This window comes from Pteronotus mesoamericanus, unplaced genomic scaffold (genome assembly GCF_021234165.1).
Source record: "Pteronotus mesoamericanus isolate MK-2021 breed Mesoamerican mustached bat unplaced genomic scaffold, CSHL_Meso_final contig_2, whole genome shotgun sequence".
Classification (NCBI taxonomy): Eukaryota; Metazoa; Chordata; class Mammalia; order Chiroptera; family Mormoopidae; genus Pteronotus; species Pteronotus mesoamericanus.
Genome location: NW_026555084.1, coordinates 23,322,234 through 23,350,027, shown reverse-complemented (window position 1 = coordinate 23,350,027; position 27,794 = coordinate 23,322,234). Strand labels below are relative to the sequence as shown.

The window sequence follows — 27,794 nt, the reverse complement described above, 5'->3', positions numbered from 1 at the left end:
TGCCAGCTCAGTTGCTTGCTTCTGCTCTGCATACCTTCTTCACGCGGTTAGCTCGGTGGTCTCAGGGAGGCTGGAGTTACATGGCAGCTGGCTTCCTCTAAGTGCAAAAATGGAAGCTGCTGGTTTTGCCACATTCTATGGATTAAAGCTCTATGGATTCTATGGATTAATTCTATGGATTAAAGGCCAGTCTAGATCAGAAAGGGGACTACACAAGGGCATGAATATTCGGTGTGGTCCATTGGGGGACATCAATTCCGTCCACCACACAGTTTCCTGGGTTTCTGACTTTTGTGCTTGGATGGAGAATGATGCTATTTATGGAAATGGGAGCAGTCCACGAGTGTTGCCTCCCATTACCTCCATTAAAAAATAAATCACTGTACTCTGTGAGAAGGGTAATTGTATTTCAAGTTTCTCTTCCTCAGAGTTGCTTTCACTGATTATTCATACTGGATTAAGCCTCTTTGTTACATATTCCCAAGGTTCCCTTGGTATCCCCTTTGACATTCATCCCACTGGGGAGCATTGTCTAAAGTTAGGTTCCCCCTTAGATGTGAGCTCCAGGAGCCTTGGGGCTGGCTCTCACTTGTTCCCTGACTCCCATCCCAAAAGCTTGGCTCATCTGACATACATAAATTCTCCATCTTTGCTGAACTGAATCTCATCTCAGTCTTTCTCCAAATAATAGGTATTATGACTAGCTGAGCTCTGGAGAGCCAAACTGAAATAGGTACTGCATTTTTAAACCAGAACTTTCCTAAATATAGGCCACTGGGGACAAAGCCAGCAAGGAACTGAAATAACAGCCGATTTTCAGATGCTAAGTAGTTTTGATCTGTCCATTGGCTATAAGATGCTGCAGCAGCTGTTACCTGATAGAAAACGCAGAGCTGGTGACGGCACCAAGGCTATCTATTGTTTTAAACTGCAATAATTCCACTGAAGGATGAGGGAAGACTGGGGAAGAGGTCAAAAGCTTCTCTCATCTTTGGTAGCTCCGAAGGAGTCAGGCAACATGCAGTGCCCAAGGGGGCCATGGGCAAAGGGAAAAGAACAAAGGAAAAACATAAAGCCATTTTTTTAATATAAAATCATTTAATTTTTTTGTGTGTTAAAATACACTCAATCCAGATGAAGTAGATCAGGTGACCAGATTTTTTAGGACTCGGACTCCACCAGGAGCTGATTCCTTCTGTGTCAAACCTGGCTCTGGTCACAGAACATTCACATCTTTAATTCCAAATACTGAATGGGATGCAAATGATGTAATCATATCTAACACATGGGTATATAGTTACTTGATGGTCATTGCACGAGGTATCAACAATGCAGGCTCAAAAAAGAAGTACAGTAACTTGGCCCTTTCCAAAAACAAATGTTATTAGGATACTAAGCTTACACCTTGAATGAATCTAAAATAAATACTAATTAAGTGCTAGCTCCTGTGAGGAACAGAGCATGCAGAAACAACTTGCATGTATGGTCAGTTGTAACAGAAAGCTTCTGGAATCCCAGCAGTGCCTTCTCACAAAGCCAGTCCTGAGTGTGAGGGTGAAAAATGAGAACAACATATAGCTTGGCCAGGCTGCTGGATCCCATGTTCCGATGGGGTTTGGAGTTCAGTGTAGTTTCTAATAGTTTCCAACAGAAAGCATACCAATTTATTTTCATACTGGTCACTTCTTCCAAGATGTGAGGCCTGGAGCTGATCAAGGAAGTTCAGATGCTTTCTGGTTTGGGCAGATGAATCCCAGGGTTGCTAATCTGGGGACACGGATCCCTTCAAGCTGCAGTGTCCCCTGTGGTGAGGATTTTCACGCTCCCTTCCTCACTGCGGATCATGCAGTGCAAAGAGCACTATCATTCTAATGACGAGAGCCTCCGTTTTTGCTTGAGCCTCAAAGCCCTATTTCATAGCCGCTTTCTCACCACACATCTTCAATCTGCCCCGCTGCTCATAGATGCAGACTAGAGCTGCATGCCAAGTTCAGCCAGCAAGAATAAGCCTTGCCTAAAGAGCTTATATATGACTAGAAAACCTTCCAAGGGATGTAGGCAAGAGGAAAATGCTTATTTTTTACCACCATGCAGATAACCTATCTAAACTATAACCCAGGAAAGTACAGTTTAACAATATTCTGGACCATATCAAATAGATTAATCTATCCTTCAACCAAATGCAAATACCATTCCCTTGAGGAAAAGCAGATGTGAGTGTTGTGGTCTACTAGGTAATAAATAAAACAGTACCATCAGTGTTATAAAAACAGACAACAGGCCTGACATTTATTGGAGTTAGTATTGCCTCTATGTCGTATCATCATAGGTAACGAATGTCTGCCATGAAACCCAGAAAATGTGTGGCTACAGTCTTCATGGGCATCTAGAGCAGGGTCTTTTTTAACTGTCGTCAGTTTAGTTATGGCCCACTTTCTAGCAGGGGTTAGGGTCGAAGAGAACGCTCATTTTTGCACAGGAAAACTTTCCATAAGCTTGCTGGGCTCACAGGCACATTTTACCATGTAAACCCCCTCAGTCACTCAGAGGGCATCAAGGAAGCCCCCACCACCCAGGAGGAGAGACACAGTTGGGCAGCAAAATCTGGCTGTGCCTGGAGCTGCTCCCCCTCCCCACAGCCGAGCAGCTGTCCCCTACCGGTCAGTAACGCCCACTCTTTACCTCGGGAGGCATCTCCTGACCCTGTGGAATGCCCACATGCGGAACCGAACTGGACACGTCTGTGTGAATCATGGCTGGGCATCTGAAAGGAGAAACTCCACTCTGGAAATCAGCTTTCATGTTGAATCTCCGTCCGACAGGAACTTTTCTTCCATACTGAAGGAAATATGAGTGTTGACTAGAGTCAGCTACTGATCCTTCCAGGTTCAGATTTCTGTTAATCTAGGCAGCCCCAGTCTGGTGGCTTATGTCGCAGGAAGGCCCAGAACCACATGGCCCAGGCAGCAACTTACTCCTTCCTCGTCACCAGGGGGAAGGGCTGCCTGCCTTTGAGGGACCTTTTGTTTTGTATACTAAGTTGGTACAGAGTCCTGGTTTCTAAAGACCAGGGGAAAGGTGTCCTGCGTGGATGAAGGACTGCCGTAGGAAGGATACAGGGTCACAGGGCCGGGAGGACAGGGGCATCCTTGGGAAAGATCCTGTTTTACAATCTGGCTAGAATCACCTGAGAAATTGGGATGATCTCCATTTCTACTTGATAATCAGACTACCACCCAGCTCTGCCACTATCACTTGTGTGACCCAGGTCATGGGTGGCCCAGGTCAACCATTCATCCTCTCTGGGCCAGTATTCTCCTTCATAAAAATGGGGATAACCTGTCTACTTCACAGAGCTGTGAGGAGGCTGAAGTAAGAAGATGCATGTGAGAGCCCCTGCTTCATGCTAGGCACTCAATGAGTGTTGACTATGTGAAAAAACATGTCCTATCACAAACTACAGGGCGCTGGGTTACACAGAGACTGCTGGGGCCATCACCGGACCCCCACTGCCATGGAAAGAAGGTCTTTCCCCTCCACGCCCAGGCACGAGCAAGTGGTCCAGGCAGCTGGCAGTGCCGACTCCTCTTAGGTCTGACCACTGTACCTCTGTGGGGTGCAGGGACCCAGTTCCTGTGATGCTGCAAAGGGAAATGACAAAAAGGACATTCTCTGGGTACTATGATGGACTGAGAAGCTGAGACAAAGTGTTGCCTTTTACCTTCGCCCCTGGCCCCTACTTCCATTGAACTGTTTCACTCAATTGCTTTTAATTTCTGGAACCCTCTGCAAGAGAGGGAGTGTTAAAGAACTAGAAGAAACTCAAATCAGCAATTTTGCTAATAATTCTGGATAGAGATTAGGCAAATAGAAAAGTATTGACTATAATAGTTTACATTGCTCTACATTCCCCTTAGAAAATGGAACTATGAGTAGGAACATGTTCCAAAGGCTGAATTCTGGGGAAGATGATGACTCTCATGAAGGGAGAGGTATAATTCTTGGTGCACTTTGTAAACAACTAATATAAAGCTGCTTTGGCTATGCCTAGGAATGACTGGTTGGTGAAGAAGGGAAGAAGGAAGGGTGCATGAACCTGCTGTGGGATGCCTCTACATTCCTAGAGGCAGGGCAGGTGTGGGGCAGGGAGGCTGAATCCAACACGTTGCCATTAATTCAACTCAGATGAACTGTTTCTGGCCCCTAGAGCCAATCCCCAGGAAGGATTCTGTGGTAAGTCTGGTTCCATGCTCAAGTGCCTTCAACTCAGCCCACCAAAGTTAGCAAATTGTAAAATGTTCATGATCTCCTAGTTTTGTATTATCAAATGGAGTTAGGAACATAAATAGTAACAAGTAGTAAAACCCCGACCCTGTGTAGAACTATCATCCTATCAGCCACTTCTGTGTAGGCCAATAAGTTTGGAAAGTTTTTCACAGTTTTCAAGTTTCAGCGACTCTGCTTTCTCTTTCAATCGTTCATCTCTGTACAATCCCGCCAAATTTGTCAACTCCGACTCTGAAAGATAAGAGAGGTAACCAATTCATCAAAAACACTTGAGCTCCTTTGCGTCATTTCATTATTTCTGAAATCAAAGCTTCTTTTACTTTATTGAATACTTTCTCTTTCAATTAAATTTAAGAAACATTTATTCAAGAAATACGTATCAGGCAGCTATACTACCAGGCGCAAAGGATTAAAGGACACCTGTGGTCCTAGAGTCCTGCAGTATCTGTGCTCTATTATAAAAGCACCAGACTTAGTTCTTATCAATAGAACATTTGGCACCAGATTTAGGAAGCCTGCACGTGTGCAGTAAGAGGAGACTGTTTCACGGTCTTCCTACGAATGGTATTCAGATGGCAGTTGGGAGAGAATGGAGTCCAATCGCCTGCTCCTGTCATCCGAAACAAAGACAGCTGCTTCATTCTTTCCCTTGTGTTGCTGGATCATAACTAATACACACTAACTGACACAGAGCCCGCTTCTGGTGGGTAGGCCTTCTATAGAAGGCCAGGTTGGTGGCGGCTTCCTTCGTTCCCTCACCACATGTGAGGTCCCTAACTCAAAGGCCAGAGGCAGCTGGGCTCTTTTAAAAGTGAAATCATCTGGATCCGGTGACCTTTGTCTCCTGGACTAAATGAATTTCATTTTCTCTTAATGGTGGAGAAGGTCATTCTATTTTTAACCAGAATATAATCTCTGCAGTCTTCCCCACCTCAACAGTAGTTGGCAGCCTCTATTTTTTAGTCTTTTGTAAAGTTTCAGAGACAGACTTGGGAGGAAAGGCCTGAGGTGCACCTCTAGAGACGTGTTGTGTGTTAACAGGATGGTGCGCTCGGATGGGCTGTTGGCTTCTGAAAGCCTCCAACAGCAGGCAGCTCCTCAATGTTTAAAGGACCATACTTGTGAAAATGCTATTTTAATCATTTGGAAATATGCTATCCATTCTTAATCATCTTGCTGACAGATTTTGTTTTTCTTGGTGGAACCAGAGGCACCTGTCTGATTAATCAGTGAACTGCCTGGAAACAGGAATTAATACTTAGACAGGGGGAACAATGGGCATTGGTTTCTGAATAAGCTTCTATCAACACAAAACACCGTCTGGCATTTCTGCTCACAATGATTCTATTTACACCAAGTAAGGCCCGAAGTGCAGATTAAGTGCGGGACTCCAGGGTGAGGGGTGGGTATGCATGAAAACCGTCCCTTCACAATGAGGGATCAGAGCCTGGGCCCTGGCCCAGCAGTTGCTTGGCAAGCGGCGAGTCTCCTAGGCTTCGGAACAATGTGCTCTCTTCCCTTGGTGCGGGTGCCTGCAGTGCCTGCTAGCCAGAGCTTGCCTTGGCATGGTCTCCTTGCAGGTGATGGGGCTTCATGGAGGAACATGTGCTGCACCCAAATGAAAGCCCTCGGCCCCTACGTCCTATCCAGAGTGTGGCACTAACTCATATTTCTCTGGCTCCTTTGGCATGTGGGAAAACTCTTCAGGAGGCCTCTATAAAATCAGTCTATCCTTTTGGTCCTCTGGAATCACAGTTACACCAGTGTATGGAACAGAATTTGTGGCTTTGCTTTTCCTTGAAATGATTTCTGTAGGGTGTTATTTTCCTTCTTCCTTCTCATCTTTTTATTTTTTGATTTCCTTTGTTTTTTTGCTTACCAAGCTTATCTAATTGCCTCATTGCCTGAAATCTCATTCCAGAAAACACTAAGGCTATTGATTCGTACTATTTTCTACGTTGAAGACCATGGTAACAAGCTGGTGAAAGATAACTGCACATGTGTGAATGCTTTTTGCAAAACATCTCATTGCTTTTCATAAAGTTCATTGGCACTGGGTTTCAATGCGCCAGAGCTTGAGATCCCTGCTCCAGAGCAATGACCTTGCACGAGGTTCGAAAAGCCATGTCTCATACCCCCACCACCATGCTTAGAGAAACTTCTCTCCAAACTGCCAGTGAGAGTCCTTTTGCCCTTCAGTGAAGCAAAAGATCAACTCAATGAATATGTTACATTTGACAAATTCTGTTAATATTCAATAACTTCTAAGAGGAAAAAATCTTTGGGAGGGGCAGGATAAAGAGAACATCTTTACTTTGTAAAATGTTTACCTTGCCCTGAATGCCAGTATAATAGATGAACAGAGCTTTGAACCTTCAAAGGTAAACTGACTCAAAGTGTGAAGAGAAGCAAGTCCCAGAGCTTCTCCCAAGAACATTCTACACAAAGACCCAGCTCAGAATCCTGACAGAGGGAGACCACAACAGATCCCCGCCACCCTTATGATCCAGCCTTATAAGACAGTGTTGCATCCAGTCTAGCAAGGCCAACCACAGCCTGGACTCCACCAGGAACCAGGCTCTTATTATGTGCCAGACTCCGTGCTAAGCACCCATACCATCTTCTATAATCCATAGAACCTCTCTAGGGAGAAGTTCATTTATCTCCATTTCAGAGCCTTAGGTCGGAATTAGGAAACTGGCTGGAGCCCATTGTGCCCCCCAGCTCCAGGGCACGGAAAGAAGGGCCTCTCTGCCAGACAGGGCGAGGCGCTCAGCGCGGCTCGGCCGGGCGGCAGCTTCTGCCTGTTACTTTTGCCCATCCCAGCCCAGTGGCACGGCCACTTCCCTTGGCATCAGGTTCATTTTCTAGATGCAGCTGTGAAGGAGAAAACAGGGCAATGAGTGTTCATAGTAAAGAATTACTCATAGAAGTTCACTCAGATTAAGCTTTCTAAGGGAAAGCAGAGAAAAGAAATGAACAAAAGATTTAAAAAGACAATGGGTAACTTTGCTGAAAACAGTTTCCATTCGGTATTTTGCCAAGAGTGAACTTTGTTCTCAAGTGGGTTTATTTTTACCACCCCCAAGTGCTAAATTTAACCTTGTTGGCTGCACTTGCTGCTGGATCCGGAGGGCAGATGCTGCTCGTTCTCAAATGGCATTTGGGTTGTGTGGGGGCTACAGACAGCCACCTCCATCCTTAAATGCCAGAAATAGATTTTTAAGGGGTTTGTGCTGATAACCCCATTTAGAACTTGTGGGTACATGCATCATGCTTACTCACTGGACTTTTATTTATACCTGCAGAGTGCAACAGCCCCAATCTAGGCCTCATGGGGATGAGGGCAAAAGTCTAGAAACCACCTTAGGTACAATCCTTATTATGAGCTCTTTGGATAGTTCCAGCTGGGGTATCTGTGCGGATGGGTGTGTGTCTAAAGAATGTGAAATGCAGATTCTCATCCACTTCTTGTAGAAAGCCACAAATTCAAAACCCTCCCAGGGGCCAAAACAATGGGGGACTTTCAGGACACACACTGTGGCCTTTACCTGCTTTGGATCTACAAATATACGGTCTTTTAGTCTAAGGCCTTTATCTTGATCCAAATTCTTTTCTAATTTTTGAAAACTTGTAGGATACTTCCTGAACCCTCAGATTTTTCAATAAAAACGCAACTTCCTCCTCTTGCTTAATGTCCCCTCACACCTCAGAGTCATTGCCTACCATGCTCCTAGTGCACCTGAGAGTTCAGCTGGGCTTTGCCCTGCAGATGTAGAGGGCAGAGACACGGTTCCTTAGGGCGAGGGTTAGGACACTAACCCTGTTCTGTGATTTCTAATCCCCAGCATTTTCACTGTTTTCCAGTCCTGAGACTCTTCTCTTCAGAAGACATTTGTTGAGCAACTGTTCTGAAACAAGGACTGTGCCAGGTACCAGCAGCACAACATTAATAAGACATGGCTACTAATTAGTAAGACATGACCACAGTCCAGCATGGAGACTGACATGTACCGACGGAACACTAACACTGTGAGAGCAGTACTGTGTTAACAGGATGAGCAAAGTGCTTTAAGAACACACAGGAAGGAGAGATTAACTTGGGGGTGGGGCTGAGATGCATGATGGGTCAGCAAGGGCTTAGCAGCGCTGTGACTGAAGAGCTAATTTTATCAGACACTTTTAGATGTTTAATAATACCCAGTACTAAGGTTTTTTAAAAAATGAGTTAGAATTTGCTTTTAAAAAATTAACCAAAGCCAAGTTTTATAAGAAAGTTACTAATGGGTGTGTGTGTGTGTGTGTGTGTGTGTAATTCAAGTGGGAAAAAAAGTGAACCTGTTGGCTGAGAAACAGGGCTGCCCTTGCTACCAGCACTCCCCGTCAGTCCTCACTGGAGCCGTAAGCCAAGTGGCAGACACTGTTGCCTAGGCTGCCTCCAGAGAGGGAAACAGAGTGGAAGGCCTGCTCACACCCACCCACACTGACACAGCAGGCCCACGGAGGGTCGCTTCTGTTCTGTGTGTCCATAGCTGACAGGAGGGGACAGGAGGGGGCCTGTGCCTCAACAACAACAACTTATAAACCTTTGGTCTAGCTCAAAAAGTTAGGCTGGATCAAACAGATTTCCCTCTTGGGAATGTGGTCGGAATTAGGAAACTGGACCAAACCAGCGGGCGACGAGAACTTACTTGTGGTAAAGGAAGCTTGTGATAAAAAGGGGCCAATGCCTGGTGGGACCAGAGAAGCTGGAAGAGCGACTGTAGCCAGACAAGGTTATGAAGGGGGAGAGCCTGAAGGAGCAAAGGCAGGCAGAGGCCGAGAGGAGAGCGAGGCAGAGACTCAGAAGCAGAAAGATAGAGGCAACTAATGCGGGCTGCCCAAGTTCCTAAGAATTCCAAGTCTGACTACATGTGTCTCGTCAATAAACTTCCCTTTTTATAGGATCCGGAATGGGCCTCTGTCCACGTAAACCTGCGCGACTCAAACAAGGAGAGAGGAGGGATCAGGAAGCTGGGGATGCCTCAGGCTGGCAGCATGGCCCCCAGCTAAAGCCTCCTTTAGGGCACCTTACTTTGTTGTTTCTCCTTCCAACAACTCGTCTGGATGTAATCAATGTAATCCTTCTCTACTGTCTTCTCCAGCTCACGCAGAGATGCTCCCCTGTAGACCTTGTCAAAGTTTTTATCCACAAAGTAAGGCACCTGCAGGTTCTGGGTTTCTCTAGAAATGGTATAGCCCAAGGTCCTAAAACAGGGAGAGAGAGGCTCAGGTAAGCTTGTTATGTTTGGCAATATCACTCAGCACTGGCCCCATAGGTATCATGATACAGTTACCTCTTCAGAGGGCAGATGTAGACACCACAGTCTAATGCACCTAACATTTATAATTTCCCTAGCAAAGTAATAAGTGTAATGATGTCATTATTGCTAGTCCATGAGCATCTTTATACTGTGGATTCAGCTTCAGCTGAATTCTCTTAAAGGATTCACCTTTCTTATACTGCTCTCTATGCTAAAAGTAGAACGCTAATGCTTAAAAAACAATTTGGATATTGTGTAGCACCTGGTGCAACAGAGTAGGCTATTGGTAGATGCTGGTTGAGTAACTGATTGTTACAGTAAATTATTTATAAATAAGCAGTTAGCTTACATCCGCCTTGCGTCAATTTTTAGGACACAATAAAAAGTACTTCACACATAAGTGAAGTGAGTGAGAACTCACTTCACTGCTAAGTGAGAACTGCAAAGAGCTCAGACACAAGGTTTCAATGATGCTTCTGGGCTAACTCAGTGGATCCAAGATCTCCATTGGTATCTGGTGCTTAGAAACATTGACAGGTCTGGGTTAACTAAATTCTAACCATAAAAAAAACTGCAGAAGAAAACTCGAATTCAAGGTAAAATAATGTAACAGCAATATGCAAAATGGAAGCTGATTTTACTCAGACTGGACAAATTCTATCTCAAATGAGTTACACTTGACCTTTTCCCAGCCTTTTCCTTTGATCTCTCTACTTATGAATCTTGCTGAACGTCTACAAGCTCAGGCCATGACCACTCCCACCTCCCTCAGGGAAATTGTTAGCAGTTTCCTGACTGCCCCACTGGCCTGACAAGAAAGGAGATAGTAGCATATGGAGAAACATGGTAAGTCGGGACATAGAGGGTTTCAGGCCAGTGTGACCTAATAGCAATAACCTATCTGCGAGTCTCAGATTTCCTCTCCGTAAAATGAAGACATTGACTTAGAATGATAATTTTTAGTCGACAGTGATCACCAACAAAGACTCTTCCTATTAGGTATTGCCCTAGGGACTGCATTTTTTAAGGTTTTTGTCCCCTGAGCTATAATAATAATGACTCATTTTCTCATTATTAATTTTTAAAAATGATGGTTTTTGAACTTTACTATGGACCAACAATAATCTGGAGTGCTTGTTCAAACTCAGATTACTGGTTCTCATCCTCAGAGTTTCTGGTTCAACAAATAGAGAGTGAGGCATAAGAGTCTGCATTTCCAACATGTTGCCAGTTGATTCAGATGATGGTCTGGGGACCAACGTTGAGAATTGAATTAATTGAAATAATTAATTGAAGAAATAAAATATTCCTATAAAAGCTTGTAATATGCATGCAATACAAACATTACAATGAATTTCTATATTTTCAGCAAAAGCAAAGAAATGTGATAAATATGGTTTGATTGTGTAGCCTTATAATGAATAAATGTCCTATTGTAATTTCTTAAATTTAAAATCACTGGGTCTCAATTACTATGTTTCCAGACACAGGAGTCCAGCAATCCTATCACAAGCTCAACATATCCTTTCTAACTTGAACATGGTGTCATAAGGATTTAATCTGAACATGGAGTTATTCTATCAATCTTTCAGTAATCATTTGTTGCTGTTCTGAGACTGACCAGATGATGTCGCTGTAGAACAAACCAACCTATGTCCTGAGTACACAGGAAACTGCCTACAGTATTTTTGAGTCTAGGCACTGTTATTATCCAGCTGTTGTTTTAAACACAATACAATGTTTTCTACAATGAAAGGTAAAATTAAATATTAGTAATGTACAGGAAAAATCTTCAAGTCTTTCACCATTGAGATTGTTATTAAGATTTATAAATATTTGACTTACGATTTGTAGAATAGACTGTATGGGGGATTAGTAGCTAGCAGCTGAGTAATGACAGATATAATCACAATCACAAGAACTGGAAGTAACTGAATAAATGCAGAATACGTAGTCTGAAAGAGAAAAAATATCTAATGTAAGTGTACTTCATCAATATAAAGCTTATAGAAAACAGGATTGTTTTCTCAAAGAAAATACAAATTACCAATGCACTTGCACAAAGCCCAGAGCTTTTTGGGGAAGACTATCCTTTGCTAAGAAGTTCCAAACAACTCTCTGTTCTTTCTGCCGAGAAAGCTAAAGGAGGCCCACCCACAATGTGTTTTGCACCTGGTAATTCTCCTGCATCCCCCTTATCTAAGACCAGTGAGACAGACACCTCTGGGTGAGTGTGCCCAAATTGTGGCTTTCATGGGGCCATGTTAGTATTATATAACTTTGTTGCCTGAACAGACTGGGGGACATCTAACCCTAGCAGGGATAATTACATTCTCCCCTCTCCTAGGAGTTTGAGATTGAAATTCATCATCATTCACTGCTAGGCAATCACTTGAATAAAGGACACATACTCTTAGGCACTGGGGTCTGGCCATTTGCAAGGGTAAGTAGAACAAGCTGGGCTGATTAGAGAGAACAGAGCAGATGAAAAGAGGTGGGAAAACTGGAGACAATCTGGCTTCAACTAGTCAGAAAGCACAGTTGTGTGGGTGCCTGACAGCACACATTCCTGGTCCCATCTGTCGTGAGGTTTGGCTGTGCTTCCTTCCCTTGAGCTTCATAAGGCCCCTTTGATCCCTTACCCTAAACCCCCTTTAGTTCTGAATATTTTGAAGGGGGTTCTCATTTTCTTTTTATTTTTAAAAAAGATTATTATTTTTTGTTTATTTTTTTAGAGGGGAAGGGAGGGAGAAAGAGAGGGAGAGAAACATCAATGGGTGGCTGCCTCTCATGCACTCCCTACTGGGGACCTGGCCCACAACCCAGGCATGTGCCCTGACTGAGAATCAAACCAGCGACCCTTTGCTTCGCAGGCCCGCACTCAATCCACTGAGCCACACCAGCCAGGGCTCTTTTTCCATTTTTTAAATATTTATTTATTTACTTTTAGAGAGAGGGGAAGGGAGGGAGAAAGAGAGGGAGAGAAACATCGATCAGTTGTCTCTTGCACTTGCTCCAACTGAGGACTGGGCCCAAAACCCAGGCATGTGCCCTGACCAGGAATCAAACCTGTGACCTTTTGCTTTGTGGGGTGACACCCAGCCAACTGAGCCACACCAGCCAGGGTGAAAGGGGTTCTTATTTTCAGGAGCCAAGAATACCTTGATCAAGGTACCCCCATGGGGGAAATGACTTCCTGGAATAGTCACTAAAGAATGGGTGGGAAGGGGGTTACCCTTCTGGTCTATTTATCCAATTATCCAGGTCTTCTTACCATAGCCTCTGCTTTCCTAAAGCACATTTCAGTACCAAATTTTAGTTTGAACTTCTAACACCCAATAATATACCGTAAAGCCCAGCTCAACATAAGCGTTTATGAGCAGCAGTTCTCCTGTTCTTCCTATGTACCTGAGGTTTATCTTCTTCCTCCTCCTTCCGCGTTTGCATCCTCTCATGTCGGTGCCGCCGGCGGTAATAGTGGGCATCATCTGTCACGTTTGAAAACATATGAATATTTCCTGGAAAAGAAAGAAAATCCTTAGTATGGGATATGGCAAACACTCCTTCCTTGCCTTTCCCAAGGATCTTCTTCCCAGTTAGGTTCTCTGCAAGCAGAATATTGTCCCATTTCACCCAGTAGGAAAAAAAGACAATAGGTAAGCCAGGTGAACTAGCTGGAGAGGGGATGTGCTTAGCTCCCTGCCTTTATGTAAATAGTTCTTTGTAACCAGTGAGTGAGGGAACCCTAAAAGGCAAATAAAGAAAGAACATTTGGGCCCTGAGTCCTGTCTGACATTCTTATGTTTGCTTCCTTGCCCAATATCCGAATCTTTAATAGCAACTCATAAAATTCAATTTACTTCCTGGGCATTTAATTATCCCAATTTCCAACTCTCTGAGGGTACTTTTCTAACTTTTATCTTTATATAGCTGCTATTTTGCAATAATAATAATATTAAATATATTATTATTATTATTATAGGCATTTTGCTACTAATTTATAAAGCACTTAAAAATATCTACTTCTGCCCTGGCTGGTGTGGCTCTGTGGATTGAGTGTTGGCCGGTGAACCAAAGGGTTTCTGGTTCGATTCCCAGTAAGGGCACATGGGTTGCAGGCAGGTCCCCAGTAGGGGGTGTGCAAGAGGCAACCAAACATTGATGTTTCTATCCCTGACTTTCTCCCTCCCTTCCCCTCTCACTAAAAATAAAAAAAATCTTAAAAAATATATATATTTATTCCTCACAGCAGCCCTGTGAGGTAGGTATTATTATTAACCCCATTTTTCAGGTGAAGAAACAGGGTAAGAGAGACTAAACGACTTGGTTAGAATCATGCAGAGTTGGAGGCTGGAGACTTGCCTCAAATCCCAGTTCACTTGATTCCAAATTCTTGTTGTTTTCACCATACTCTCTGTATTCTTTTTTAATGACAATTTTGGGATACTAACCTGTAGGAAATTGTCCTCCAAAGAAGACATTGAATAGCTCTTCTGGAGTGATGTCAGCTTCAAAGTCCCTGTAATAATTATAAGGTCTGGCTCGAGGAGCAGTGAAAGTCACCTGTTCATCTCCATATTCATCATAGCGGAGTCTCTTGTCAGGATTGCTAAGCACTGCAAAGGCATTTCCTATTGCTGCAACCAAAACAAAAAAGCACCTGAATACATAGTCTTAGCTCTAGCCGAAGGTGATCACAGTAGCAGCAATGAAGAGCCCAGAGTTGATTGGTGCTGGATAGCTTCACAGGGACCTGGGGAGGTGTTTGGGCTTAGAAAATTCACAAAAGTGCTTGCCCTTGAAATTTTCCACGATCTAGTTAGAAAAGCCAGAAACAACAATGGACTCAAGATGAACTAAGAATGACTGCTTTCATTCACCAAAAACGTGTTCTTATTTCACTTGAGAGCAATAGTTTATGGTTGGGAATAGTTCATACATAAGTAGTAGTGTTCTAATTTGAAGCCCAGAAACAATTTCCTGAATAAAATAATCAGTAAAATTATTGTTTGGCTAGAAGCAAAGTCCTTACTCATCACAATCTTATTCAGCTTCCTTTAGAAAATGGTCTTTAGAAATCAAGAAATGTATCCCTAATGTCTCAATGAGATATCAAAGACTGAATAGATTACAAATGCTACCATCACCTCTCCTCCCTATTTCTCCAATTTATATCAAACATAAAACCCATCCCTCCAATTAAATACCCCTCCCCCAAATCTTTTAAAGGCACCCCCATCTCTGATTCAGCCAGCACTATCAGAAGCACAGTCAGAAAGAGCATTTCTTTATGATTTCTTTACCTAGAAAATTGTTGAATGTTTACAGCAGTAAAACAGCTAAGCAGAAAAACAAAAACAAAAACAAAAACCCAAATACAGCTGCTTAAACTTTCACATCCCTTGAAATCTGGCAGATATATCAAAGAAATGGCATTAGTTTATGAGATACCTTACATGAAGAATGTGGGTTACCTATTTGTTTCCTTGTAGAAACTGTGGGGAGAGCTAGACTTACAATGGCACATCATCTGAGGTAAATGGTGACTTTTAAAAATTTTTCAGATCTATCATTTTTTACTTTTTCTTTTGAAAAATTTCAAATGTATAGACAAGTTGAAAAAAATAGTACAATAAACACATGTATTCCCTTTTCCTTGATTCATCGTTAGTGTTTTGCCACATCACTTCCCTCAATTCTCTACACATACATAAATACATATAATACACATATATTTCTTTTGCTGAGCCATTTGAAAGTAGGCTGCAAATATTATAACACTTTACCCCTAATATTTCAACATATGTCTCCTAAAAAGAAAGACATTCTTTACCCTGGCTGGTGTGGTGCAGTGGATTGAGCGTCAGCCTGTGAGCCGAAAGGTCACCAGTTCAATACCCAGTCAGGACACATGCCTGGGCTGCAGGCCAGGTCCCAAGTTGGGGGCGTGCAAGAGGCAACTGATCAATGTTTCTCTCATACAATGATTTTTCCCTCTCTGTCTCCCTCCCTTCCCTCTCTAAAAAAAAAAGATATTTTCCTACACAATCACAATACCATTATGACAGCTAAGAAAATGAACATTAATTATCACCCGGTCAAGGTTTACTGTATATTTTGCATTTAGTTTCTTATCTCTTTAGTTTCTTTTATTTTTATTTTTTTTAAAGATCTTATTTATTTATCTTTGGAGAGAGGGGAAGGGAGGGTGAGAAACATCAATGTAAGAGAGAAACATCAATCAGTTGGCTTTCGCATGCTCCCAACTGGGGATCTGCTCAGCAATCTCAGCATGTGCCCTGACTGGGAATAGAACCAGTGACTTTTTGGGTTGCAGGCAGCACTCAGTCCACTGAGCCACACCAGCCAGGGCTCTTTAGTTTCTTTTAATCTACAACAGTCTCTCCAAATTTTTGCTTTTTATTAAATTTTTTGAAGAGTAGTTCAGTGTTGTTCACAGAATATCCCATATTTTTATTGTTTCCTCAAAACTATATTCAGGTCAAAAGTTTTGGCAAGAATACCACATAAGTACTATATGAAATTATGTTAGGTTGTTCCAATATTGGTGATGTTGGATCATTTGGTTAAAGTGGTGACAGCTAGGCATCTCCATTATAAAGGAATCTCCCCTTTTGTAATCAGTACGTATTCTGTGGGGTGATACTTTGACATCATGGGAATATCCTATCCAACAACCAACTGTCACCCAGTGGTTTTAGCATTGATAATTCTTGCCTGAATCAATGACCTCACTGACTTCTCTGAGGGTGAAGCCCTTCAGTAAGCTTTTTATTCATGTGTTGGGTCCAAAATATTTTTAAAAATTTAATCCTTACCCAAAGACATGTGTAGTGATTTGAGAGAGAAAAGAAGGGGGTGGGGGAGAGAGTGAGAGAGACATCGATGTGAGAGAAACACTGATTGGCTGCCTCCTGTACGCACCCCAACCAAGGATTGAACCTGCATCCTAGGTATGCCTTGACTGGTAATCAAATCTGCAACGTTTTGGTATACCAGACAATGCTCCACCCAACCAAGGCACCTGGCCAGGGCTCAAAATATTTTTTAAGAATATATTTCTCAAAGTTCCATGGAAATCAATGGAAAAAGGATTATACAGATTTTTCATAAGAACATGTTAGGGGCTGACAGACGTTTAATGAACAAAGTGTTCCATAGTCAGAGAAGTTTAGGAATGCTGTCTATTGCCCACTTGCAAGCGGCCAATAGCTTGTAAGTTCCACAAGAGGAATCATGTCTGTTTTATTCACCATGGCACCTGGCACATAGGTCTTCAATAAATATTTGCTGAAACAATAGATAAATGGTCCCAAAAGGTATTATAGAGACACCGAATATTTTTTCCAAAAGAAATTAAGGTGAAGCAAATGAAGACAGGCGGGAGCTATACTGATAATTACATTTAAGAGGTGTGTCAAAGGAAAAAGAATCCCTGCTTATGGCTTTATAAAACAATTACAGGGGAGGCTGAAAACAATGTGTTATGACTGAACATCACAAGAAGGGCAGAATTAAGCAATACTTCAGGATCAGACCTTTGAAAGCATCTGTTGCTCCAGGAGCACAGTTCTTGTCAGGGTGAAATTTCAGGGCGAGTTTTCGGTAAGCTTTCTTAAGCTCTTCATCACTGGCATCTCGAGAAACACCCAGAATCTCATAGTAATTTCTGCATTTCTTGATCCTAAAAACATACATCAGAAACATATATGTCTACAAAGTCCCCTTTTATATAACTAACTGCAAAATAGTATGTTGATCCTCCTTCCAACAGGAGCCCCAAAACAAACCTAAAATTGTTGAACACACTAATAAAACATTTAAAGTTATTAACAGTGTCCTCCCACTGAGAGCGTAATGTCTTTCAAAGTAGTTTTACATCTGATATTTTACTTTTTCTATGTCCCTGCAAGTGAGTAGAACAAGTGTGCTAATCCTTACTGTCAAGGTCCAGGCCCCTACTGAGGTCCTGAAAGTTGAACCATAGGACAGCAAAGCTAGAGAGAAACACCTAACCACCCTATTTGTTTATTTCTTTCTTTCTCTTTATTCTTATGCTATGTTTTAAATTTTGTCTTTAAAAGTTAATGCGAGTATATACACATGGTAGAAGAAACATATCCAACAGTATTAAACTATATACAGTGAAAACATCTTCTACTTCTCCATTCCTTGTTCCCTAGCCTCCCACTCTAAGGACAACCACTATTAGAGGTTTTCTTTGAATCCTATGCACGGAGTGAGTATATGTATAGGTACATCTCCATTTTTTCTTACCTAAATGGCAGGTTTTAGGTAGTTATAATCACCTTTCTGCATCTTGCTTTTTTTTTAAATTAACAACTTATCATAGAGATTGATCCATAACAAATAACAGATGAGAAGAATAGGATAATAGTTTAGAGTGGCAGTTCTGAGCTTTCTGATCTCAGAAATTTTTTATACTCTTAAGAGCTTATGTTCATGTGAGTTTTACTTATTGATATTTACCATACTAGCAATGAAAACAAAAAATGTTAAAACACAGCATGATGATATAATTACATATCAGGTAACCTTTCAAAAACTTCGCTGTACAATCCGGAAAGAATAAGAATGAAAAAGGGAAATAATATGCTTGTATTATTAGGAAAACAGTTTTAAATTTAGAGATCCCCCAAAAGGGTGTTGGGTTTCCCAAAACACACTTTGAGAACTGCTCTGTGGAGTCAAAATGCCTTGACTGGGATCTGATCTTGCTGTGTAGTTAATCTCTGTGCCTTGGTGCTGTCTTCTGAAATGGGCTAATGATGATAACCATTTTTACAGAGTTCTTATGATTAAATGACGTACTCATCAAAGTGCTTGATACTCCTGTCTCTCCCTCTTCTATAAATTTATTTGTTTAATAACAGCTTTCTTAAGCTACAATTCACATATCACAAAGTTCACTCTTAAAATGCACAATTCCGTGGTTTTTAAGTATATTCGGATCTGTGCACCCCTCCCCACTCCCTAATGCCAGAGCATTTCCATCACCCCACAAAGAAACTCCATACTCATTAGCAGTCGTCCCTCATTCTCCCACTCCCCAGCCCCTGGCAACCACTAATCTGCTTCTTACCTCTCTAAGTTTGCCTATTCTGTTCATTTCACATAAAAGGAATTATATAATATGTGACCATTTGTGTCTGGCTTCCTTTATTAGCATAATGTTCAAGGTTCATTCATACTGTATCATGTGTCTGTACTTTATTCCTTTTTAGCACCAAAAAGTGTTCATTGTATGGATATTCCCCACTTTGTTTATCCACTCATCAATTAATGGACATCCAGGTTGTTTCCATTTGGGGGCTATTATGAATAATGCTGTATGAACATTCATGTATAAGTTTTCATATAGAGATATATTTTTATTTCTCTTGGTATATACCTAGGAGTGGGTTGCTAGGTCATATGCTATGGTTACTCTTCTAAGGAAATGCCATGATATTTTCCAAACTGGCTACACCATTTTATATTCCTGCAAGTAATGTACAAGGGTCCCAATTCCTTCACATTCTCATCAATACTTGTTATTGTCCATCTTCTTAATTATAGCCATCCTAATGGCTATGAGATAGTATGGTATCTCATTGTGACTTTGACTTGCATTTCCCTAATGACTAATGATACTGAGCAGCTTTTCATGTGCTTATTGACCATTTGTCTGTTTTCATCTGTTTTCTTTGGAGGAATGCCTATTCAGATCATTTGCCCATTTTTCAAGTAGATTGTCTTTTTATTATTGAGTTGTAAGAGTACTTTAAATGTCCTAGATACAAGTCCCTTATCAGATACGTAATTTGGAAATATTTTCTCCTATACTATGGGTTGATTTTTCACTTTCTTGATGGTATCTTTTGAAGTACAAAAGTTTTAAACTTTTATAATATCCAATTTATCTATGTTTTCTTTTGTTGCTTGTGTTTTGGGTGTCATATCAAGAAATCATTGCCCAATCCAGTGTCACAAAGACACTTATATTTTCTTCTAACAGTTTTATAGTTTTAGCTCTTACATTTAGGATTTACATTAGGTCTTTGAGTTAGTTTTTGTACTTGTATGAGGAAAGGGTCCAAATTCATTCCTTTGTATGTGGCTATCCAGTTGTTCCAACAGTTGTTAAAAGACAATTCTTTACCCCATTAAATTGTCTTGGCACTTTTGTGAAAAATCAATTGCCCATAAATATAAAGGTTTATTTCTGGACTCTCAAAATTCTAGTCCATGGATCTCCATGGCTATCCTATTGTAGTTCACACTGTCTTCATTAATGTAGCTTTGTAGTAAGCTTTAAAATTGGAAAATGTGAGTCCTCCAACTTTGTTCTTCTTTTTCAAGACCGTTTTGGCTATTCTGGGTCCCTTTCATTTCCATATAAATTTTAGACACATCTTGTCAATTTCTGCAAAAAGGGCAACTGGGAATTTGATAGGGATGTGTTGAATCTGTTGATCAATTTGGGGAATATTACATATTACCAATAATAAGCCTTCTAATCTATAAACACAGGCTATCTTCACATTTATTTAGATCTTTAATTTCTTTTAATAAAGTTTTATAGTTTTCAATGTACAGTTTTACTCTTGTTAAATTTGTTGCTAAGCATTTTATTCTTTTTTGATGACGTTATACATGAAACTGGTTTTTTTGAAATTGTTTTCTTTTCCATTTTTGGATTATTCATTGCCATTGTATACAAAGGCAATGGTTTTTGTATATTGATCTTACATTTTGCAGTTTTGAGGAACTCATTTATTAGTTCTAATAGCTTGTGTTTGTGTGTGCATTCCTTAGGATTTTCTATACTAGATCATACCACCTGTAAATACAGTTTTATTTCTTCTTTCCAATTTGGATGAATTCTATTTCTTTTTGTTCCTTAACTGCCCTGGTTTAGACCTCTAATACAATGTTCAATAGAAATGGCTAGAGTGAACATGTTTGTCTTGTTCCTGCCCTGTTTCTGATCTTGGAAAGCATCAAATTGTTCACGGTTAAGTATGATTTTAGCTGTGGATTATTTGTAGATATCTTTATCAGGTTGAGGAAGTGCTCTTCTATTTTTTACTATGTTGAGTGTTGTTGTAATGAAAGTGTTAGATTTTTTTCTAAGAGAGGGGATGGGAGGGAGAAAGAGTGGGAGAGAAACATGGATCTGTAAGAGAAACATCAATCAGTTGCCTCTTGCACGCTCCCAACTGGGGACCTGGCCCACGACCCAGGGCAGAGCTTTTGGTTTTCAGGCTGGCACTCAATCCACTGAGCCATACCAGCCAGGGCAGAGTGTTAGAGTTTTGTCAAATGTTTTTTCTGCACCTATTGAAATGGTCATGTGGTTTTTGTCTGCTATTTTATTAATATGTTGTATTACATTGATTTTCATGTGTTAAACAACCTTGCATTCATGGGATAAATCCCTCTTGGCCAAGGTATATAACCCTTTTTATATGTATTTATATGTTGCCAGAATCTATATTCTTAGGGACATTGATTGATCAATTAGTTTTCTAGTGATTTCTGTGTGGTTTTAGATACAGGGTAATACTGACCTCATATAATGGGTTGGAAAATGTTCACTTCTCATGGATTTTTTAAAATAATAGTTTATGAAGTATTAGTTAATTCTTCAACTATTTAGTAGAATTCACCAGTGAAGCCATCCTGGCCTGGTATGTTATTTGTGGTAAGTTTTGTGATTATTAATTCAACCTCTCTGTTGTAGGTCTATATGATTTTCTATTTCTTCTGAATCGGTTTCAGTAAGTTGTACCTGTCTAGAAATTTGTCCATTTCATCTAGGTTTTCTAATTTATTGGCATATATTTAGTCATTGTACTCTCTTCTAATAGTTATTTTTATAGAATTAGTGATGATATACCCTCTTTCATTCTTGATTTCAGTTATCTGACTTATCTCTCTTTTTTTTCTTAGTTAGTGTAGATCAGTGATTTTTGATCAGTATGCCGCAAGAGGCACACTGGTGTGCTGCAAGACTTTTTAAAACAAGCAATACCTGATTATTTATCAGGGGCACTGACCTTTTCCCTTAGATTGTCAAATAAAAAAAATGACAACAGACAACACAATAATAGCTGTCCAGTGTGAACAAATCAAAATTATACCTATTTTTTAAATCAGATTGGCAAAAAATATATTTTTGGTGTGTTGCAGAATTTTAGTAATTAGTTTATGTGTGCCATGAGATGAAAAAGTTTGAAAATCGCTGGTCTAGATAAAGGTTTGTCAATTTTGTTGACATTTTGTTTTAAATATTTTATTATTTTATTTTTAGAGAGAGGGGAAGGGGGGAGAAAGAGAGAGAGAGAAATATCATTATGTGGTTGCCTCTCACATGCCCCCAACTGGGGACCTGGCCCACAACCCAGGCATGTGCCCCGACTGGGAATTGAACTGGCGACCTGTTGGTTCACAGACTGGCACTCAATCCAATGAGTTATGCCAACCAGGGCAATTTTGTTGGTACTTAAAAAAAACACCAAATTTTGGTTTTGTTGCCTTTATTGCTTTTCTATCTTTTATTTCATTTATTCCCACTGAATATTATTTCCCCATTCTGTTTGCTTGACTTTAGTTTGCTTGTCTTTTTTTAGTTTGTTAAGGTAGATTAAGTTATTGAGTGTATATAAGAGTGTGTGTGTATATATATATATCATATATAAACACTTATAGCTATAAATTTCCTTCTAAATGTTGCTGTAGCTGCATTCCATATATTTCAGTATGTTGTACTTTCACTTTCATTCATCTCAAAAACTATTTTCTAACTTTCCTTGTGACTTCTTCTGTGACCTGTGACCTATTTGTTATTTATGAATACATTAATATTCACATTTGTGAATTCCACAACTTTCTGTTGTTGATTTCAGAGAACATACACTGTATGATTTAATTCTTTTAAATTTATTGAGGCTTGTTTTATGACCTAACATATGGTCTCTCCTGGATAATATTCCATGGATATTTAAGAAGAATGTGTATTCTGCTGTTTTAGGATAGAATGTTGTATAGGTGTCTGTTATATCTAGTTGATTTTCCCTGCCTCTCTTATAGCAGAAGCAGGACAGATACCTCAGATTACTCCCTACTACTCCACTTCTACCTAGTCCTGTCCCTGAGGCCAAGAACCTATTTTGCTTCAATAATAATAACAATAATAATAATAGCAGTCAATACTTATATAGCAAATTGTTTGTGCCAGGCACTCTATATAGAATCACTCGACTAATCCCAGCACAGGCTCACCTTTGCACCCCAAGCAGCTGCTCCTCAGTATAAGTGGCACTCCCCTCACCCTGCCAGGTCTGATTCCACTCATTCTCAGACTTCTTTTCCTGTTTCGCATTCATGCAGTTACAGCAGCCACAGAGGTCATGACTTTCATGGGGTCTGTCTTCTGAGTATTTGTTTCTTCTAACTGCATCAATGTAAGCTGCAAAGCAATAGTCTCTCCATTAGTCTTCAGTATGACCTGCAAATCAACTTTGCTACCTGCTTAGCTATCTGGGAGGCTGCCTGTAGGCATGAGAGCTGAGTGTGAGGGCCAGGCTACTGATATGCTGACTTTTGAGCATCTATTAAAAAAATGAACAAACATCTTCCTTGAGAAAACAATATAGAAAATATGGAGGCAACCATGAAAAACTTATAATTCCAGAAACATGAAGCATAATAATGCCCACCATGCCTACAGTGGTCAGTCATCAAATAATTTTGACTCAGAGACAGAAAAGGTGCTCAAGAGGTGTCTGCTTAATACCCTACCTTGAGGGCAATGCAGGGGGAAGGCCTAGTTCTCTGTGGTCCATGGTCAGAAGTGACAATGCTCCTAAAATATATTTTTGGTTGCAATGCCTCCCATCGCTAAGATTTAAAGTAGAGACGAGTTCAGTTCTTTTAAACTAACAGTACTAGAACTAATATGTACAAGACACTGGTTAGATAGATCAAGGAGATGTACAGGTAAGATCTATTCCTGACCACGAAGGCATTACAGTTTAAAGGGAGAGAACTCAATTAACCTTAACACCTGCAGAATGTAAACAGGGCCATAGCAATCCAGTCAAAGAAGGCAGAGTATTCGTGTACCATCTGGAGGATATCGAAAAGATTTTTAAAACATTCTTCTGCTTAACATCCCTTAGTGACTACACATTGCTCCTTGTCCAAATTTCTTACCATGGGCCCGGCTGCATCTCTTGCCTCATCTCTCACCACATGCTCCTTTACAGTCTATTCTCTAGCTACACCAAACTCCTTCATGATCAGCAGTGCTTTCCCTTTTCTCTGTTCCTTTTGCCTGCCACATTCTTCCTGCAAATCAGCCTAACCTCAACGCATTCTTTATGTCATCATATGTAACACTGTCTGCATAAGGCCTCCTCTGGCACCCAGGCTGTCGGTTGGGTGCCTTGCTGGTGTGCTTCCCAAAACTAGATCTCACTGGGTATAGCCCAGGACTTACTGATCCTGTTTTGTAATTGTCTATTTACCTGTCAAACTCCCTCAGTGAACTAAGAGTTCTGTCATCTCAGGGGCCCACGTCTGTTAATCCCTGCTGCAGGATCAGCGTAATGCAGGATACATAATAGGTATTGGATCAATACTCTTTGCCTGACTGTAGGATGGAAAAGGCCGGCCTGGCGGTCCTGATGCGGACTGCAGGGACAAGACCAAACCGAGACCAAGGATCTGGTGGCCCAGTTTGGTAGCGGGCGTAAGGGGCCGGGAAAGCAAACTGCGGGAGATCGCCCTGCCCCGCTGACCCTTTGGCCACCCTGGCCCGGGCGGGGTCTGATTGCCGCTGGGCCCTGGGCGGGGCCCGAGCCGGGGCGGGGCTGGGGGCCGGAGGCAACAAGGCATCGCGGACCACTCTGGGCTCCTGGCCTTTTTTCTCTAGAGCCAGCACTCTTGGTTTCTGGATTCCGGCCCCTGCCCTGGACAGTCCACCACCTCACCCGGAACCCTACTCAGGCTCAACATCTTCTCGTAGGCCTATATCCTTCACCTTAAGCCCAGAATCTCAGCCCTCGGGCACCTTTAGGGGCTCCATCCCTGATGGCTCAAGAACCCCGCCCTGCCTCATCCTATAGCCGGGACCTGGTACCTTCCGTCCAGCGCTCCCCGCTGCCCAGCGTAGCTGCCATTTCTGGTTCCCAGTCAGCAGGTCAGCCGAGCCTCCCCGGCTCCTGAGGCTGAAAACGAAGAGGGGCGAAAAAAGCGCGGGGCATGCTGGTCATTGTAGTCCAACCCATTGAAGCGGCGGGACACTGGACTACAACTTCCGGCAGGCTCCGTGAGGGGGTCAGTCGGAGACGCAGTGCAACAAGGGGTTCTCTTGGAAGCGAGGCCTGTGGAGGTGCGTTGTTGCTAGCTGACTGCTGCGCGGCTAGTGGCTCGCAGCAGGAAACTGGCCACTGTGGGCAGCGCTGTTCGTCTTCCGTAGAATAGGGATAGTGGCTTCGTCCCCGCCTAACACTGGGGACATTCAAGGAGGCCGATGAGATCCTTCCTGGGAAAAGCGTTGCAAACTATGGGCTAGAATGTGACAATATGACTATTTTTCTCCTCAGGGATGTGGTTTCAAAATATACAAGAATACTCTGGCAGAGTAAGGTTAGAGGTGGTCCCCACACGCTAAGGTTTCGGGTTCCATCCCCCGTCGGGGCATGTACAAGAATCAACCAATGAACGCATAAATGGGAGACGATCTGTCTCTCCTGCCTTCTCTCTCTCTTTCCCCCTCCGCGTTTCTCTGATTTAAATAAATGAAAATTTAAAAAACCAAGTATACACTAACGCCTGTTGAAGATTCAGAGACAGGTTTTGGGGACGGTGAACCCACCCTGGGAAGTTAAGAGCCATGAAGAGTAGAAAAGTGAGGTAAATGTATGTGGTTAGAGGGCAGACTGGGCATATCCCTCCTCCCCCAGCTCTTCAGGCACAGCGTCATCAGAGGGACCACTGGAGGTCAGGGGTAGAGAAAGAAGAATAGGGCAGGTACATACTAGAGCCGTCATTAAAGGCCTTATCTTTGTTTTTCTTATCCTTCATCCCATCCTACTCCAGGACCCTTCTGGGACTTTTCTCCTCACTTTCACCCTAGTAGTTTCCTTGGCCCATTCCCTTTAATCTGAAGGACACCACCTTAGAAGATCAGTAAAAAGAAAAGAAATATTCCTGCTCTCCCTCACTCAGGTTTGCATGGAGCCTTTTAGCAAAGAATAAAACCAGTTCTTCATAGGTGGATGGGTCCAGAGTCCTTACTGACTTGTGCCTGACTTGTGAGTTGGGATGGCCAAAGATCAGGTCTGCAAAAGTGAAAAATGATCATGATCATCCCCAAACCAAAAATTAACCTGGAATTTGTTGACATCTTATCCAGGAAGACCAAATCAGTTATGTCAATTGTGGTATCAATCAATAGCTACTTAGGCAATTGCAGTGGGGAGGTGTACAACCCTAGACATAAACTGTAAGGAACAAGCCTACAATAGTATACAGTTCCATCCCTTCCCTGTAGTCATGGCCATAGGATATGTCTGTATCAGTGTATTCACAGAAGGCTGGGTTCTGAAGAAGCCACTGTGCTCTGTAGACAAAGGACCTGATCAGAGGCATCCATTAGGTAGTTTTGGGATACTAGACAGATTGCTCCAGAAGATGGACATGGAAAGGTGGGATGTGTCTTGGAGTCCATGGGTACTAAGGCCTGGAGACACACAGAGAAGTCATAGTAGCATGAAGTCAGAGGTTTCTGGTTGAGAGCGGGAGTGCTAGACAACCGCAGGGGGTGATTGTTTTGAAAAGCCTTGCTATGAATTACAGGGCTACTTAGGAGTAGAGTCCAGGTTCAAGAATGCTGGGCAAGACTTGGGAAAGTAGGGCCTCTTGGAAGCGGACCATACACATGTTTGGTACCTCAAAAACCTTTCTCATCATCCTCTGAAACCTTACTTCCCCCTTCTTTTCTAGATGACTCATTTCCTCCAAATCAGAAAAAAAAAGGAAAAAAAAAGAGGTTCCACATTGCAGCCTTCTCAGATAATTGCCATGCAACTACACCCTTCAGCTCATTTACACCTCAACTAACACTTCTGGATGAATTTGTCTGTGACTCTATTACCAGTACTAACTTAGAACTCGAAACCCCAACATTTAGAACACTTCTGTGCCAGTTTTTGTTTAAGCACACCAAACGCTCAACGAAATAATTCCCACTGTTAAATTCAATCTCTGTGTTTGGTAAAAGAAGAAACTGTGGGTTAAAGGGTTCAGGATGGTGGCGATAACAGCAGGAAGAGTGAGAGAACAACTGGGAAGGAAATAAGGGAAGGGAAATTGGGATATCGAAGGCAGTTAACAAAGATAAGAAGATGGTGTTGAAAGAAGTTCAGAGCAGTGAGAAAGGACATGCACAAACCCAGGGGGCTACTGCTGAGCAGAGACACACAATGTTTTCCGCAGATTCAGATAGAATTAAGTAGTACTAGCCTGACTTTGGGAAATTGTGTTCAGGAACCAGGCCAAGGGGGCCTGCCATGATTTTTTGTTCACTAAACTATTTTACCTAGAGCCAGCCTCAGATTTCTATCAATTTTCTCTAACTTTTAGAAAGGCTTATTGAACTGTAGTGAATTTTTGCTGGTGATACTGAGGTTGGCCATGTGTCCTATATGATTGAGGTGCTGCCTCATCCAGGCCTTGAAGAGAGATACTGAGTGATGATCCCTCTGTCTGACGGGGACTGTGCACCAGAGCTGGTTTGCTTGTTGCTCTCCCATAGGATGGGGGAAGAAGTGAAAGAAGGACACTCTGCAGCAACCACCCTACACCCACCACCTGTTCTGCTTTGGGATTATGTAGTTCTGTGTTAGAATAGGGAGGAAGCTGTTTTGTAAATGCCCGCCATCCTGTTGTCTAGACATCAAGGAAGAGATATTGTCTCCGGGAAGCTTCAGGAGCTGCAGAAGGCTGCACTCGGATTTCCTGTCAAAGGTGGGGTCTTGTTTTTGCATACATAGTAGAATACTCCAGCTGAACCCCCTCTCATATGGTTTGCTAGAGAGTAGAATTCAGCATTAAGTGACTACTCCTTCCAAAAGGATAGTTATTTAACACCTGGAAAATGAACATGGCTAA

General features: G+C 41.9%; 1 protein-coding gene across 1 annotated transcript; it reads right to left on the bottom strand.

Moving 5' to 3' along the window:
• Positions 1-1,078: 1,078 nt before the first annotated feature.
• DNAJC18 (DnaJ heat shock protein family (Hsp40) member C18) lies at positions 1,079-24,863 on the bottom strand. The gene is made up of 8 exons (XM_054568365.1): positions 24,760-24,863; positions 22,899-23,085; positions 17,150-17,295; positions 14,042-14,227; positions 12,999-13,108; positions 11,436-11,545; positions 9,362-9,534; positions 1,079-4,518 (listed from the first exon to the last, which is right to left on the bottom strand). The coding sequence occupies exons 1-8, from the start codon at positions 24,797-24,799 to the stop codon at positions 4,394-4,396; spliced, it is 1,077 nt and encodes a 358-aa protein (XP_054424340.1). The 5' UTR covers positions 24,800-24,863; the 3' UTR covers positions 1,079-4,393.
• Between the last annotated feature and the right edge of the window lie 2,931 nt (positions 24,864-27,794).